This window comes from Neopelma chrysocephalum, unplaced genomic scaffold, assembly GCF_003984885.1.
Source record: "Neopelma chrysocephalum unplaced genomic scaffold, ASM398488v2 Primary Assembly neopelma1_129, whole genome shotgun sequence".
Lineage (NCBI taxonomy): Eukaryota > Metazoa > Chordata > Aves > Passeriformes > Pipridae > Neopelma > Neopelma chrysocephalum.
Window position 1 is genome coordinate 1,057,427 of NW_020897791.1, and position 16,496 is coordinate 1,073,922.

A 16,496-nucleotide genomic window follows, 5' to 3' on the forward strand; every position below is an offset into this window, starting at 1 on the left:
GAATCCGAGAATCAAAGAATCATAGAACGGTTTGAGTTGGAAGGGACCTTTAAAATCATCTACTTGATTTCCAAGCCCATTGACTGGGGTATTTGGCCCACATAATCCTACCCAGAAAAGCATTTCCTGGACTGATTTTCTCCTTTCTGGCTGATTTTCTCCTTTCTTGTTTTGCTGGCAGGATCTCACTCTCCAAATAACCGAATTCTTGGTCCCAGATCTGTCTTGGATCTTTTCTGTCTCTTCTTTCTTCCCTGGTGTTTTCCCATTGATAAGAGATATTGGCAATAACTCTTCTTCATCTGTATTTTGCCAGCCTGAAAGAAGGCTGTTAAACAATAGCCAGCTTTCCAGTGACAGATTCCATAAAAGATAATCCACTTGAAACAAGCTGTGCTGTCTTTTCCTCACATTTGCCTACAGGAGCTTAGCAAATACTATGAGAGGCTGAAGAATTCAGCTCCTTCTTTTCCTTTTCCACCACTTTCAGAGCATTTTCAGTTCCTACCTGTAATCCAGACCTTCTGAGGTGGCTGAGCAGAGCTGAAGGGACAGCTGGGGACAAGCAGGATGGGATGGAGGAGAAGGAAGGCTGAGCCTTCAAATGTGCGAACGAGGAGCACAGGAGTGGCCTTGTGTGTCTCGATCCAAAGGAATCTTGGTAAGACTAAAATTGTATCAGGATGAGATCAAAAAGTCCTGCCAGTACAGCAGGTGTGCACACAAGGAAGAGAAGTAAGTGAGGAAGCTATTTTTAACTGCTTATTTTATATTCCATTGCAGATTGAAATCACAAGGTCAAACTAAATCCAGGCTACACTGGCCATTGCATTTTAGGTTTTTATCATATAATGGTGAACACAAACTCCTCAAAAAGCTCAGTAACCCTTCTGTGAGTACTTTTACGGGTTGTTTTGGTTTATATTTTCCTTGAACAACATCTCTGCCTGAGGGGGGGCACAGGGTTTTGGGATGCGGAAAACGATTAAGTTGGGTTTATTTTTAATGATCAAACTGGGAGGCAAATACTTTCTTTTAAAAGAATTGGTTGATCCCGGGAAATGCAGAGTGATTTTGGTCCAGCAGGTTTGAGGGAGAAAAACAAGGACTGCGGAAAACTGTTGACATCCTGTCCATGAAGATTTCTCTGTTCTGAAGTGTTGGGCTCTCATCTCAATTGCCATTAAACAAACCTCCTCCCCATGATATTCCCAATCCACATGTAGGTTATGGTGGTGTTGGCAGCAGGCTGAGCTGTGTCTGTCTATGGGTGCAAAGAGCAGATTGCACAGGGACAGCCAGTGGGAATGAACTGCCACACAGAGTAACTGCAGCTGGGTTTGAGGGTATCAACAGGGTTTCCCCGTTGTCATGACAACTTGACAGCCTCCTCTGCTCTCTGCTGAAATATGTACACACACCTGAAGGCTTGGAACCAAGTATTTGGTCACAGAATGACAGAATCACAGAATCTCAGTACAGTTCAGTTTGGAAGGGACCTCAGAGGTCATCTGGTCCAACCCTCTTGCTCAAGCAGGGACACTCAGAGCCACTCGCCCAGGACCATGTTGAGATGGTTCTTTATCTCACCTGGAGACAGACCATTCTTGTTCAAATGCAATGGGAAAACACAACATATCAGGGAAAAGAGGCTGCCCAGCTACTGACAGTATTCCTGTTGCATGAAAGAAATATATTCAGGTCCTTGCCTCTCATTCTGGACAGCCAACAACTGTGCCAGCACTTGCAGCTGAAAGTTCTCCCAGGGGACTTCCCTGGTTGGTGTGAATATAACTGGACTCTGAGGCTGATTTTTACTTGATTGTTTGGTATTTCCAAATGGCTTTGAGGAATTTTTCAACAGCAACAGGTGGCTAAAAGTGAGTTGCCATGTTCTGAGCCATCTCTCCAAGTACCTTCCACAGGACTGACCTCTCACAAAGGCTGAGTTTTGTTCCTTGTCCAGGTTATTCTGCAAGTTGAGTTTGCTTGAGAGTTTGAGAGTTTAGCAAGTTGAGTGTTTGTGTTCCAAGGCGCTACACTGAGAAATGGGCATGGGCAGAATGAGCTGCCATGGAACCTTCCAGCAGAGCTGCTGGTCTGAGGCAGAGCTTTTTCCCTCTGATGTGGTGCCCAAAAGCTCCAGTGAGATGACAGCACTGAGCAGCCCAAGGGCTTGTCAAGAGAATGGCAAAGGGACAAGGACTAGGTCTGAGACAAGCCCACAACAGAGAGTTCAACTGGGGCAGAGGAGACAAAAGCCAAATAAAACACAGCTACAAAACCCAACAAACCCATCCCCTAATACATGACAGTTTAGCTATAGAATTGTTTACAGAATCATGGATGGCTTGGGTTGGAAGAAATTTTAAATATCATTTGGCTCCAAACCCCTGCCATGGGCAGGGTCACCTTCTACTAGACCATCTTGCTCAAAGCCCCATCCAGCCTGGCCTTGAACAATTCTAGGCATGGGGATTAGGAAATTCAGCAGGATCCCCAACCCTGAGATGGAAGAAATAAAACAAAACATAACTGAAACTATGCCCAGCTCGTGCTGAGAAGACCCCAGCTCTGAAAATCCTGCCTGTCCTGCAGCCTTTTATCCAGGAACTCAAACCTATGAAATCCCACTTCTTTACCTTGGTAAGAGGAAAGAGGGGAATTAGAGCAAGCCAGCAGGGTTATCAACTCCAACCCAAGCCTGACCTCTGAGAACTATCCAAAATTTGGTATCCACCACCAACATTTCACTGTTCTTCATGCAGAGAGTCTGAAGCTGAGCACAGCTCACCGTGTCTGGCTCCTCTGGCTCTTTCATCATAAGGCTTTATCCAAGGAGAAGAGCATTGGTGGATGGGGATTTTGTGTGGTCTGTGGCTAAAACAGATTTATGTTGAAAACAATTCATCCCGGAATCATGGAATCGTGGAGTGTCCTGAGTTGGAAGGGACCCACAAGGATCGTTGAGTCCAACTCCTGATAGGACAGGACACCCCAAGAATCACCCCATGTGTCTGAGAGCATTGTCAAAACACTCCTTGAGCTCTGTCAGGCTCAATGCTGTGACCACTTCCCTGGGGAGCCTGTTCAGTGCCCAACCACCCTCTGGGGGAAGAACCTTTTCCTAATATTCAAAAATTCTGGGCAAGAAGAGCTAGGAGGTCATGTGGACACTCGGAAATTCCTCTCCTCATGGCTTAACCCCATGCTGAAATCATGTTTCATCTCAGGGAAGGTGCTGAAGGTTCATACCAGCTGAGCTTCCTCCCATTTCTCCCGGTTTTCCTCCGATAAAAGATTGCTGAGGATCTGGACAAAGTTCTGGAGAAGGGAGACAAAAGAGGACAAAAGAGGTGGTCAGTCAAACACAGCCCAGGCTGGGAAGGACCCAGTGATGGGGGAGGAACATTTGAGAACCAGCCATGCTCCAAGGGGGTTCTCATGGTGCCATTCCCAAAGGGTCCCACAGCATTTTACAGGTCCCAAGGATGTTAATGACCAACAGGGCTTTTTTCCCCAAGGCCTTCACTTTGACTACTGTATTTCCTAAAAGGTTGGATTGGGAATATGTCTTGTATTTATTACTGGTCGATGTCTGTCAGAGACTGGTTAGAAAAAGATGATCTTCTCTCACACAAATTCTTTTCTATCCTATTTTCTACTATTTCTGTCATTTCCAATATATTCCTTATGATCCTCTTTGACCTGCTACCAGGCAAGAGAAGCAGAGATTGATCCAGAGGGTGCTCTGCATGGCAGGACCTTTGCAGCACACTATGAGAAGGAAGGAAATTTAAGACTATTGATTTTTTTCTCTAGTTTTTACCACTCTTTGCAGATCCTGCAGGATCAGTTTAATGTTTCAAGCCATGGGGTGATGACCCATCCCAAGGGGGTATCTTGTAGCTGCTCTGTGTGCAGCTGGTGAAAGTAAAACCCTGGGATGAGAAGGCCAGAGGACATTCTCCTGCATCAACATCCAGGTACCCAATGCCACAGGATCATTTTACCTCTAGTCATTAAGACTGAAATCCCTTCCAAATGATGTTCTCATATCAATTAGACTCCACAGTAAAGTGCTGTCAGGTTGAAACAGCTCAGAGTGACTTTGGCTTTCAAGTTCTCCAGTTTCTAAGCCAGAGAGAACAACCTTGAAGGGAGAGTTTGTTAACACAGGAAGACATTTGGAGAAAAAATGCTCTGGCTTTTCATCAGTATTGCATCAGCTGCAAAGGAGGTAATCAAACCTGGAGCCCTGTGCATGCAAACACACCTCCAACCAAGCCTTGGCCCCCAGGATGTGCATCCCAGCTCACCTGGACATCTCCAGAGGTGGGGCTGTGATAAGCCCTACGGAAGATCTCTGTCATGTTCCTGAGTACGTCCATGGTGGACAGCAAGTCCCCGCTGTAGCTGGTCCCATCCTGGGAGATTTCCACCAGGTTCTGGAGCACATCTGACAGCCCATCTCCCATCAACCCACGCTGAGCCTTGGAAAGATGTTCCCTGGTCTGAGAAACAGAACAGAGATGTGACAAACACTTTAGGGACAGTCAAAGTCAAGTTAATGAGCTCGGTGAAGGAATTGCTGGGGGAAGGTTTTTGACCTTCCTTCTAATTCAGAGTGCAGATGAGCTGAATCTGACAATCTCTGCTGGCCTGAGAGCCTCTGCTTTTCTTAAAATGATAGGACAGAGTGATAGATTCTGAAGTATATTCTAAGTGGTTCTAAAATGATAGAAAATTGAATTTTTTTGTTTGCCCACGAAGGAAAGGTTGTGTGGAGGTTCAGAAGAGATTGTCCTACCACAGAGTTTCTTCTGCTCATAACCCAAGCCAGCTAACAAGATTATTTTTGCCCCCAAACCCTCTTTTCTTATAACTAATTTGGAATTATTTTAGGACAGACTGTAGCTTGTCCTGAACAGGAGAGGGCAGTTCTCCTAAAGGGAAACCACAGGAGACCAGCAGAAATTCACCACAACAATGAATTTAAGATTAACAGAAAATGAGATGCTTATTTATAAATAAAATAGTGATACAGTCACAGTGATACTTAATGATAATGTGATATGAAAGACCTCGTAGAACCTGGATTCTGCCAAGATATGTTTTAAAACATCCTGAAAGGAACCATCCTTTGTCTGTGGAATGCCTGTGCGTCACAAGATAACCAGACAAAAGCAGTAAGAAAAAATCAGGGGAGAGCCAGCATCTCCTTTTCACATGGAAATGTCCCTTTCCTTCTTTTTAGTGACTATAGCCACGTTACAAGAATCTGGGAGGATCCCAAATCTGGTGAGTGAGTTGTTCTGCCTTACCATCATCTGTATGTTCCTGTAATCTATAGAAACACACTTGATGTATGTTGGGGGCTCCCAGTAAGCGATGCCTTCCTCATCTAAAATGCATCTTCGAAGGATCAGCCCTGGAAAATGAAAGAAACAAATATGGGAGTGAGGAAAACAGGATGAAAAGCCAAGAATTCCCGGGGGTTGGTCTTTTCTCCCAGGTGAGAAGCAATAGGATGAGAGGACACAGCTTCAAGTTGCACCAGGGGAGGTTTAGATTGGGTATGAGGAAAAAATTCTTCATGGAAAGGGTTGTCAAGCATTGGAACAGGCTGTCCAGAGAAGTGGTGGGGTCATTGTCCCAGGAGATGTTCAAAAAAACATGCAGATGTGGCACTTGGGGACATGGTTTAGTGGTGGACCTGGCACTGTTGGGTTAAAGGTTAGACTTGATGATCTTAGAGCTCTTTTCCAACCTTAACAGTTCCATGGAGGTCACCCAGAACTGGTCAGTGCATCCATTCAGGCATAGCTACCAGTACAAAGGACATCAGAGGCACCTGCAGGTGCCTGAACAACCCATGCAAGCATGTAGGAGAGATTATTTTTACTACCTTCTCCTCCTGTATTTTATTATTGCAGGGCAGCAGAAGGAACTGGGCATGAAAACAAAAATTAACAAGCTGGCCATGGCTAGTCAAGGTGAAAGGAAGGGGTTTCTTTTTCTCCTGGCCTGAAGGACAACATTCTTCCTGGCTCAGGAAGCCCCACGAGCCTCCCCCGGTGGCTTGTTCTGGTATTTGCAACTAAACCAGGCACAGTGGCTTGTGCTGCCCACACAGTCTGGAGGAGAATAAACACCATCCCTGCGGCAGCTGAAACACTCTGAGAGCTGCTCTCAGTCCTCCCCCAGGCCTTCCCTCAGCTCCAGTCTACAGGGGGGTTTGCAGTGATAATCACATGCCTTCGTGGAGGAAAAAAATGAACTTATCAGAGAGGAAGAAGGGAAGGGGATCACCTTGCCCAAGCCATCAGGGTGCAATTTGGAGAGTCTCTGAGAATCAGGTTTGCTGGATCTGCTAAAGGATTCAGTGACCTTTCTATGGATACAGCCCTTCTAGGACAGAATTTGGGACAACACAACTGTCCCAAGCTGGTTCAAACAGAGTTGCAGGGTTGGTCTGTACCCAACCACCTCCCTCAAGCAAAATAAAATCTTTAAATTCATTATTAACATTGCTGCCCCTATTTCTGTTCCTGCCTGGGAGTGAGGAACGTCCAACTGAGGACAAGTTTCAGCACCAGAGTGTCTCCTGGAGCCTTCTCTGCCCTGCTTTCTAGTCCTTAGGGACTAGACATGACACAGAGTCATGGTCACAAGGGATAACACCTGGATGCCTTCACACCCCCATGATCAGACCATCAACCTGAGCACCTGAATAAATGTTTAGACAGGTGCTGTGTTTTCTAAGCATAAGTGGACCATGAAATTCAGGTTTTGCTGCTTTCAAACACCAGCTTGTTTATGGGCAGTGGAGAGAAATGTAACCACCAGGTCTAGAGAGCTCTGACAAAGCCCCACCTGCTCTGCAAAGATGTTTGTAGTTAATGGGGAGAACACACCACAGATACTCTTGAGTGCAAAGCTGTCCCAGGACTAGGCAGGAGGTGGATGGAAACCACCTCAAATTGTCCAGTAGGAACCAAGATGTTGTTGTTAAACAGCGAAGGGCCACAGAAACCCAGAGAGAGTTAATTTAGCCCAAAAGATGGGAGGAAAGTCCATCTGCTTGTCCTGTCCTCCCACAACCAGGTTCTCTTCATCTAGGAGACAAAGGATGAGGGATACCCTGAGGATGGACCGTGTGCCCATCATGGAGTCACCCTTACCAGTGGCATTGCGGGGACACCGGACAGCGGCAGCATCCCCTGCTGGAGTCTCCTTCCAAACTACAGAGCCAAGACTTTCCTCGTCACAGATTTCATGGGGCTCTGCAAGGAGAGAAAAACTCCGTTGGTAAAGCTTCCTCCTCAGCAAGGGCACGGAAAAGGGAATGGAAAGAGGAAACAGGGGAGCAGGGTCTGGAGGGAACAGCACCGTGGTGTGAGCCAGGAGGTCTGGAGCTGAGCTCCCAGCTCTGCAGCTGCTCCTGCATAGCCCTGACAAAGCCATTTAAACCCTCTGGAATTTGCTCTGCCTGTCTGAAAACTGGGTATCCAATCATTCCGAGGATTAGCTCACTAATATCCATGGAACAATCTGGGAAAGGCCACTCACACATTTGCCTTGCCTTGTGGCAGCACTTTGCAAGAAAACTGCTGTTGCAACACCCTACTAAGGAGTTTTATTTCTTAATTTTAATCGCAGATGTCCATCTTTTCTGGAGGAACCCCACAGCTTCAGACTCTACTTCTTCCATCCTTTAGGGTAGGATGTATCTAAAATAAGGCTTGGTATAAATCAGTCAGAGCAAGAATGACATATCCCCTGGATGGTCTTTATTCAGGTCCTCTGTCTGCTTCCATCTTGTGCAAGGACACAGGGAGAAGATCTGAGCACCAGCAAGCTGGATTTGCATCAGCAGCTCATTTCCAAAAACTGCTGCAAAGTCCAGGAGACTGCAGAAATGCGCTTTGAGACATCACAGCAAAAGCTCTTTGGAAGGAAGTTTTCAGATGCTTCTGTCTGTGGGTGAAGCTGAGTCGGCCCCAGAGTCAATGTGATCTGGGAGAACATTCACCACGGGAGATCTTTGTGCTGAGAAACTCATTACTTACAGCATGTAAAGCTGAGGGAGCCACGAGGATGGTGTTAAAGCTATTTGTCACTCCTGAGGGTGGGGAGGAGAAAAAACTTGATTTAATAGTTTTTGATCATGTTTTTATTCATTGTGCAAGTAAAAATACAGATAAAAAGGAAGCTGAGTGAGTGCCAATAACTGGTCAGGACTTAACCCACTTCTGCTCTGGGACTACCCAGAGCCCAGCCTGGCTGTGGGGGAGGCTCAAGCTGAAAATTATGGGCATGGCAAGTCCTGCTTCTTTGAAGAACTCCTACAAGACCCAACAAGCTGCCTGAACACTGCTGCTCCTGCAGTTGAGCTCCAGGACTGTGTGGCTCCAGCCCCAGCTGCAGTTCAGAGATGGATTCCTCCCCAGTAGACACTGGGAATGAATAAGTTACACTCTCTGCTTGGAAACAGATGCTGCTTCCCCTGTTTCAAAGTTCCCTTGTGGGTAATCACTGTTGTAATGAAATCCTGGAGGGTAAGAGGGACCCCAGCTGTGCTCTCTGCACACACAGGACTAGTCCCTGTGCAAACAGCTCATGGCTTCTGTAGATAGGGCAGAACGTGGGTGGAAAAGAGGCAGTTTTGTTTCCAACCTGTAGCACAGGGAGATTGAATCACCCAGCCATGACCAGCACATGGTCACCCAGAGAGCCTGTGGCAGAGCAGGGAGCTGAGTTCCAAGCTCCTTGCTTCTGGAGCAGTGCTTTGACCACAGTCACAGATCCTCCCGTGGTCCAAAGGAGGGTTTGGGATGTGGGGCTGGAGCTTCTCTCACCCCCCTTGGCTACAAAACAGCAGAGCACAGCAGAAAGCAGAGAGAGAGAATGTTCAGATCCATCCTCTCCTTCCTCCTCTGCTGACCTGTCAAACATTCCTGGTCTCCTCACCTCTGCAGTGTCTCTGGGGACCGCTGAGGGATGCTGTGGCTCAGAGATGCCCTTTAAAAATACACTGATTGGTGGTGTCTTGCCAGCGAGTGCAGGAGCAATTCCCAGGCCAGGAGAGAATCATTTTATCCTTTCCTCCTTTCTTCCTTTTTTTTTTCTTTTTGATGTTGCTTCACAACAAAATCCTTTTTACCAGAGTAACCTATTTGCACCGGGAGATTTTAATAACTAACCCAATTAAGTTCAATTCTTCTGTTCAAATCAAATCATGCTGGCATTTGGTACTTTCTGGAGAACAAATCGAGCGGGTTTATTTTTAGCCTCTGATGTTTCCCCACCTTTTCCTTCCCTTGCAAATTAACAACTGCAGTGAGACCCTTCTGGTTGTGAACCCTTAGCAGGGCCCAGTCCCTGAGATGTGCCTTTTCCTTTTGAGCACTGCACAGGCATCAACCCCTGCAGGAAGAGAAGAAAAGATTGGGCTTGTTCTGTCAGGGCCCCAGCTGGCACACACTGAAGCTGAACTAAATCTGCATCACTCTGTAGACACCACCAGACAACCCTGTGCTAAGATTTTCTGTGGTGTGGGAGAGCTTTGTGGCAGAGTTGGAAGAGATTCTCACACGCCACTGCTAATTGAGAGGCACAGCTTGTAAGGAGAGGTGATGTCTTTTATTAGAGCAGAGCTGGAGAGAGTGACTGTGCTGTCACAGCCTCTCTCTCTGTTATCTCCGAGCTAAACGTGCTGGAACTTCCATGCTGAAGTTCTTTGGCTTTCATCTCTTTGTCTTCAGCAGTTCATGGGGGAGTCTGAGGGTCAGCTCATCCTCCTTGTGTCAGATCTGCCCCTAGAAACATCTGCATCAAAACTGCTGCCTCCTGTCTTGTAGGGAGACACCCCCTTTCACTGGGAATGCCAGAATGCTGCCATGAGAATCTCTCCTGCCTCTCACTGAGCTGCTCTGACAATTAATTACCCTTTCAGTCAAAACTCATGGCCTGTTAGGATCGATGCGATCTGACTGCCAACATCACACAGGCCATTGATTCCCCACCAGCAATTTCACCAGGAGCTTCAACTCACACTGAGAAAGAAAGTCAAAATGGTGCACAGGCCTTTTTTGGGGCTCTGGATAGTCTGTGAGAGACAGATAGAAACATTCCCACTTGTGTTTGCTCCTGCTTGGTTTTCACATGCAGCCCCAGGTTTTCCCCTGCCCTCTCTTGCCCTTCATTCAGCTTTTGCACTCTGGAGGAGGGGGAGATTGGGAAAGCTCAGACAGATGTGGACAGAGCTGTCTTTTTTAAAATTTCCAATGGTGTGCAGGTTTCCCAGAGGTAAAGGGTGGGAAACCACAGCAGCATCCTCAGTACTCAACTAATTCATGGACTCAAGGCCCCGCTTTCAGCTTTTGCTACCAAACAGTGCCTCTTTGCCTCTTGTAACTTTATGGTAATGAAAAGATGAAAACCACCAAGGTTGGACTGGTGAACTGACAAAATACTCACTAAATCGACGTGGTTGCAATGGATGCTGCAACAACTAAGTCAAGACCTTGGTGTATCTTGTACCCATGTTACGTGTTGGCTCTTACCAGATCCCAACTCTTGTAGCATTCAGCTCTCTGACACGGAAGCCCTTTCCATAATCCAAACTCCCTCTCCCACAAAGCAAACCACGAGGGGTCTTGGGTACCTACCAGGACACTTTCTGTCATTGCACTGCTTATACTCCTCCTTGGGACCCTGGCAAGTCTCTCCACCGAAGAAGGGTCCGTAGCACACACGGTCACGTCTCTGAGTTCCACCCCCACACGTGGCGGTGCAGCTGCCCCACACTCCCCAGGCCTGCCACTTCCCATCCACTGGAGAAAAAAAAAACAGGAGAGAAACAGCCTGTTTAGTCCCAAACATAATATGTAACCGAAGGAGGAGAGGTCCCAAGGTGAGCAGTGGAACGTAGGGTGAGTAGGGCATGGCTTGTGGGAAGGGAGGTCTCCTGCCTTGGATCTCTGATTCTCAACAGGCATTAAATCAAAGTGTGTCCTTTCCCATTGCATCGGCCCTTTAACAGTCAAAGGGTGTTTTTGTGTTCCTCCTCAGTGTCCTCACTCCCTGGAAAAACAGCCCTATCTCTCTCCTCAGGCTCACATTTGGGGCTGGGCTCATGAACACTCTCCAGGTGGGCAGGGATTCAACCACATCTGCCAAGCAAAGCCCACAGCTGGAGCTCAGTTGGGATGTACAATGTATGTGTGAAAATAGACCTTTCCAGAGAAGGTCTGGCTCAGGGATTTAGAGAGACCAGCAGAGCCCTTGGGCAAAAAACCGTGAAGAAACATCAAATAAAACTCCCTCCAGCTGTTTCCATTGCACTGATATTTCATGTGCCTTGGAAAGAGGTTTGGGATGCTGTCTCATTCAGTTGTATCTTCTCCCAACATCTTTATGGATTCAGTGGAAATGTGACTTCTTTTACGTTAACAATGACATTTATCAAAATGCTACTTCTTTTACATTAACAATGGCATTTATCAAAGCACCATAAAAATGTTAATTAGCCCTCACAACAAGTCTGCAAGGTAGGGAAACCTTCTCCTTTGCTGCATCACAACAACTCAATGACATAACTAGAACAAGGTCTAAGTCTGCTGCTTACTATTTGGGTTTTAATTGTGAATTACTGCATCATCTTGGGTCTGGTAATTCCATCTGGGAGGGTGGGGGATGTCTGTCTTCTCCAAGAAGTACAAGAAAATTATGAAAGAAGAGGGACAGCACTGAATTCTGGTGCTTTCTTTAGTGATATCGGTGCAGTGGAAAATATGACCTGCATTGCTTTGAGAGATAACTCTGAAATCAGTGGGACAAAGTTGTCCCGCTGTCCTTTTGAAATTCTCTATAAATTGCAAAGAAGGAGTGAGGTACCTAAACACCAAAACCCACTAGAGACCATGTAGGAAAGTTCAATACCTGTGCTAAATACTTCAGATGATGATGGTATCAGAGAGGACAGGGATTTCCTGAGGAAATAGTAGACCAGGATGAAGAACTACAGGTTTCTGTGCTTGTGGAGTGGAAAGAACAGTATTTTGTCACCTAAGCAAGGCATGAGAAGAGCATAAAAGAGCTGAGCTGTTTCTGGCTGTCCCTGTTCCCTCACAAAGGAGAGGAAGGGACTCTCCATCTCAGGAGTGCAGTCCTTCTCAAACCCATGGTCTAACAGGAAAGGAGCACTCAGAGACAGGCAGGAAACAGGCCAGGAGAACCACGCCAATAAAATTTAGTTCCTGATCAGTCTTGAGGGTTTCTAGTTGTTCAAACCTTCTTTACAGGTCAGAATATTTTCCACACCAGCTTACCAAAATGTTTCCATTAAAATGGCCTCTCCCAAGATTTCTGGAAAAAAAAAAAAGACAAAAAAAAAAGGGAGCAAACTGCACCTGAAATCTACAGAGCTGGTGACAGTCTGAGAAACACAGATTTCTGGTGTTAGGTGTGCTCTGGTCTCTGCTCTAATTCTCATTGTTTCTCCTGCATGAAACTGCTCTGCTGGAGCTCAAGGTCCGTGGTATGAAGGCAAGATGATTATTCTAAATGTAAGGTACCAACTACAGCAGCTGGGACAGCAGGAATTACTGTCCTTATTATTATTATCATTATTATCATCATCACCCTTCTTCTTCTTCTTCTTCTTCTTCTTCCTATTATTATTATCCTTCTTATTATTACTATTATTGCTGTCATTATTATTATTTTAACTCAAAGATAGATGAGTAAAGTGACAAGTCTTAGATAGGCATGAATTAAAGCTTTATTGTGCCAGACCTTGTCAGAGATAAGGTTCAAAGCTGAGATACAATGGAAGATGCTTCCCTGTTTGCTTCAAGTATAACTGGGAGCCTTGAAACGCTGGGAGAAGAGGAACAAAACAAAAAGAGGAGGAAAGCTGAAGCACTCTGGAAGAGAGGGAAGGGTCTCACTGATAATTTGTTTGGGTTTTTTAAGCTCAGCCTAAAAAGCTGATATCTAAGGTTACAACAGACACATTCCCTGTGGGTAATAACTCACCTCTCTGAGATCTCCTGGAGCATCTGCCAGCGATGGTTTCGATATCAGAGTTTTGAGATGTCACAAGAACTAATAGTTTTTGCAGCAGAACGTAGCTTAAAAACTACCTATAGGTGAGCCAAGTGATTCAAAAGGGCTAACCAAGCAAAGTATAGAAACAAAAGAAGGGAACTGAGGCAGCGAGCCAAGCAACACCCAGTTACTCTATAACCAGGTGTATTGTCTTCAAGAAGGTCATGAGGCAGTCACTTAGAACTTTGGGGGCTCCAAACAGAAAAGGTCACCAAAGACCCCCAGTGAAGCCTCTTATAAGGACCTTATAAGGATATGTATATATGTTAATAAGTGTTGGGAAATGTCATGAATATGTAACAGGAATGCGGGGAACTGAAAATGAATAATCATGTTGGCGCCTAAAATCAGAGAAATAATTCTCTGGACAATTTTGAGTACAGAAAGGTAGAAAGCAGCTCTTTAACTGTGGTGCATTTGGTGCACAAACTATATTGCACACACCCACAGTACCGGCCTTTACAATTTTTATAATACTATCTAGTTATAATATCTGGACATTACCTCATTGGTTACACCCAGCCCCAAAACCGTCTGTCCCATTGTCCCACCCTCAGACACACCTCCCAAATTTGAGTCAGTAGTTACAAAATGACCACCCCTTCATCCCTGTCCTCCTCCTCATAATCATCTCTGTCCTGTTTGGAACGGCTTCAAGGCTTCTGAGTAGTTTTGACTTGGTTATATCAAGTGCTGTGCCCCTTGTTATGTCTTATTCTGAGTACATTTTCTCCAGATAAGCTGTTTTTCACCTTGCTCAAATCTTTGTCCGTTGGAATTCTTGGCAAGGAAAGTCAAACATTTTCGGAAATCTCGTACAAAGGTGTTAAAAGGTACTAAAGAGCTAAAAAAGTAGGTACTAAAATGTACTAAAAGAGCTAGAAGAGCTATATTAAAGTTTTATATAATATAGAGTTTAAGGCATCAATGTAATGTTGACATAGAAGCTGTAGTGAAGATACCTCTCTGTGCACCTTGGTGACCTGATCCCCAGGGCACTCTGGCCACGCTGGAATCATTCCAGACTGTTGGAATCAAGGAATGCCTGGCTTCTAAAACTCACAAACTGAGTCTTAGAGGTTTCTTTTAAGAGAGGATTTTAAGCTGCCATGGTCTGTTGGTACGACCCAAACCTCCCTATTACTGCTGAAAAGGGTGCAAATCTTCCCCGAAGGAAAACTTTACGAAAGAAAAAGGTGATGCAGGAGAGAGAAAATTCCTTGGTGACCAACCTGGGCACTGGCGCAGGAAGCAGTCCCTGGTCTCCACCCAGTGTCCCTGGCACTCGGCTCCACCGTAGGAGGGTCCGTTGCACTCCCTGGTCCTCTGCTGGGTCCCGTTGGAGCAGGAGGCGGAGCAGGAGCTCCAGCTCGACCACTCGTTCCAGTTGCCGTCCACTGAGTGGCCCAAAGAAGGAAAACAAACAGAATGTGAAAATCGCTCCCTCTGGAAAGAGGAATGTGAAAGACGCTCCAGCCTGTGCCTACAGTGGATCGAGGCAGGGAGGGATAAACTGGAGTCAGCGAGAGAGAGAGGGCAAAGATCACCCAAAAAAAGTTTGGACAACTTGGCAACAGCGGTTTGTCGGGACACTCTGCAGCCTCCAGCTGGAATGTTTTGATCCGACAGGATGGAAGTGCCACAACATTCCCATTTTTATGTTCCACACTCCACAGAACACCATAAAAGTTGAAATTATTGATATTACACATTCCAACATAAAAGTTGAAACTATTGATGTTACGCATTCCAACATAAAAGTCAAAAGTAATAATATTGATGATCCCAACATAACATCAAAGCATGGATCATGTTTTCACTGAGCACTTTGAAGGAATCAGTACATTACCAGGACTCATTTGGGGCAATCAGCGTTTTTTTTTTTAGGAACCCATTTTTCACCAAAGCAATGAATGAGTCCACAGGGAAAGAACTTTCTCAAGAACCCAATGCTCTGTTTTTTTATGAAAGCACATGCAGAAAACTTCAATCACAATGTTATCCACAGGAATCCAGCCTGATAGCCAGGAAATGTGGGAGCAAAGGTGTGCTCCAACATGAGACCAGGAGCAGAGTGTGTGTGTGTGTGGTCAATGTACTTCCCTCGCAGCAGAATTAACCCTGACAGGTTTGATGTGTCTCTACACAGCAGTGTCTCTGATAATTTAATAGAGGAGGGAGGTTATGACGGGAACAGGGTTGGAGAGAAACAGGAATACATCTTATTAATGTGGTAAGGACTGAGGCATTCCCAAGTGTGGCGGTTACACCCTAATTGGTCCCAGATCGACAGATCCATCACCCACTCTGCTGTTCCTGCAGCACTTTTTGCTCATTAGCAGCGGTCATCATGCTCTGTTTAGCTCTCATTAGCTGCCAGGTCTCACTCAGAAATACAACCTGAATCCCTGAAAAGTCTGAATTCTGGCTCAAAGCACATTGCAGCTCATTTGTTGTTTTTTTTTTGGCTTTGTTTGCCTGTCCAAGAAAAATATATGCAAACTGGTCCCCTGTGAGATCTGCAAGGACTCCATCAGCCCTGGATAATCCCCATTGCAGCTGAGCAGCTTTTTGTTTGCAAAAACTGAGTAAAAAGAATGTCAAAACCTGTCCAAACGAACAACTGGTAACTCAGAGGGGCTCAGAAGGTGTGAAAATCAGGCAGGCAGAAAGGTACTTCCAAAAGGTGCTCGTTTTTAGCAATCCAAGATTGATGCTTTCATTATGCACAAATTCAAGGCATTGTGCCAGTGCTTATCAATCCCAAAGAGGGGAAATGCAAGTTGAGGTGTCTGACAGGTGATTCTTCTCTGGAAATGATCCAAAACTCCACAAAGAAGGTCCAACCAGGTATAAATTAGTGTGGCTTTTCTGACTGAAGGTAGTGCTTTTAAGTTTCCATGAACTGATGGTAGAAACTTGAAATGGTTTGAGTTGGAAGTGACCTTTAAAGATCATCCAATTCCAACTCCCTGCCATGGGCAGGGACACCTTCCACTAGCCCAGGTTGCTCAGAGCTCCATCCAACCTGGTCTTGAACACTTCCAGGGACAGGGCAGCCACAGCTTCTCTGGGCAACCTGTGCCAGGGCCTCCCCACCCTCCCAGGGAAGAATTCCTTCCTAATAATGACAATGTCTGCCCTCATTAACATTCCCCTGTGTTGTAAAACTGAGATTGTATTTATCACATTAAAAGTATCATTGACAAAAAAAAAGTGCATTTACCAAAAAAGTTGCATTTATCAAAAAAAGGTTGAATGAACCAACAGCCTTCCTGCTGCTGTGGCAGTGGTGATCGGCTACCGCAAAGTGCCAGCATTTGGAGGTAGGAAAATAAAAGAGCTAAACCCATAATTTGGTAATTCAGTGGGGGGATAGA

The 16,496-nt window shown here is 45.7% G+C and overlaps 1 protein-coding gene across 11 annotated transcripts in view; it reads right to left on the reverse strand.

Moving 5' to 3' along the window:
- ADGRB1 (adhesion G protein-coupled receptor B1) overlaps positions 1-16,496 on the reverse strand; it is a 292,967-nt gene that overhangs the window by 134,339 nt on the left and 142,132 nt on the right. For 10 of the 11 annotated variants that reach the window (XM_027698585.1, XM_027698589.1, XM_027698588.1 and 7 more), the window contains 6 exons: positions 14,349-14,522; positions 10,674-10,838; positions 7,185-7,286; positions 5,325-5,431; positions 4,320-4,514; positions 3,256-3,324 (listed from right to left, as the gene is read on the reverse strand). In XM_027698585.1, coding sequence (XP_027554386.1) covers positions 3,256-3,324; positions 4,320-4,514; positions 5,325-5,431; positions 7,185-7,286; positions 10,674-10,838; positions 14,349-14,522 — 812 coding nt within the window. The remainder of the gene's footprint in view (positions 1-3,255; positions 3,325-4,319; positions 4,515-5,324; positions 5,432-7,184; positions 7,287-10,673; positions 10,839-14,348; positions 14,523-16,496) is intronic. The other variant, XM_027698586.1, reaches the window with a different exon arrangement.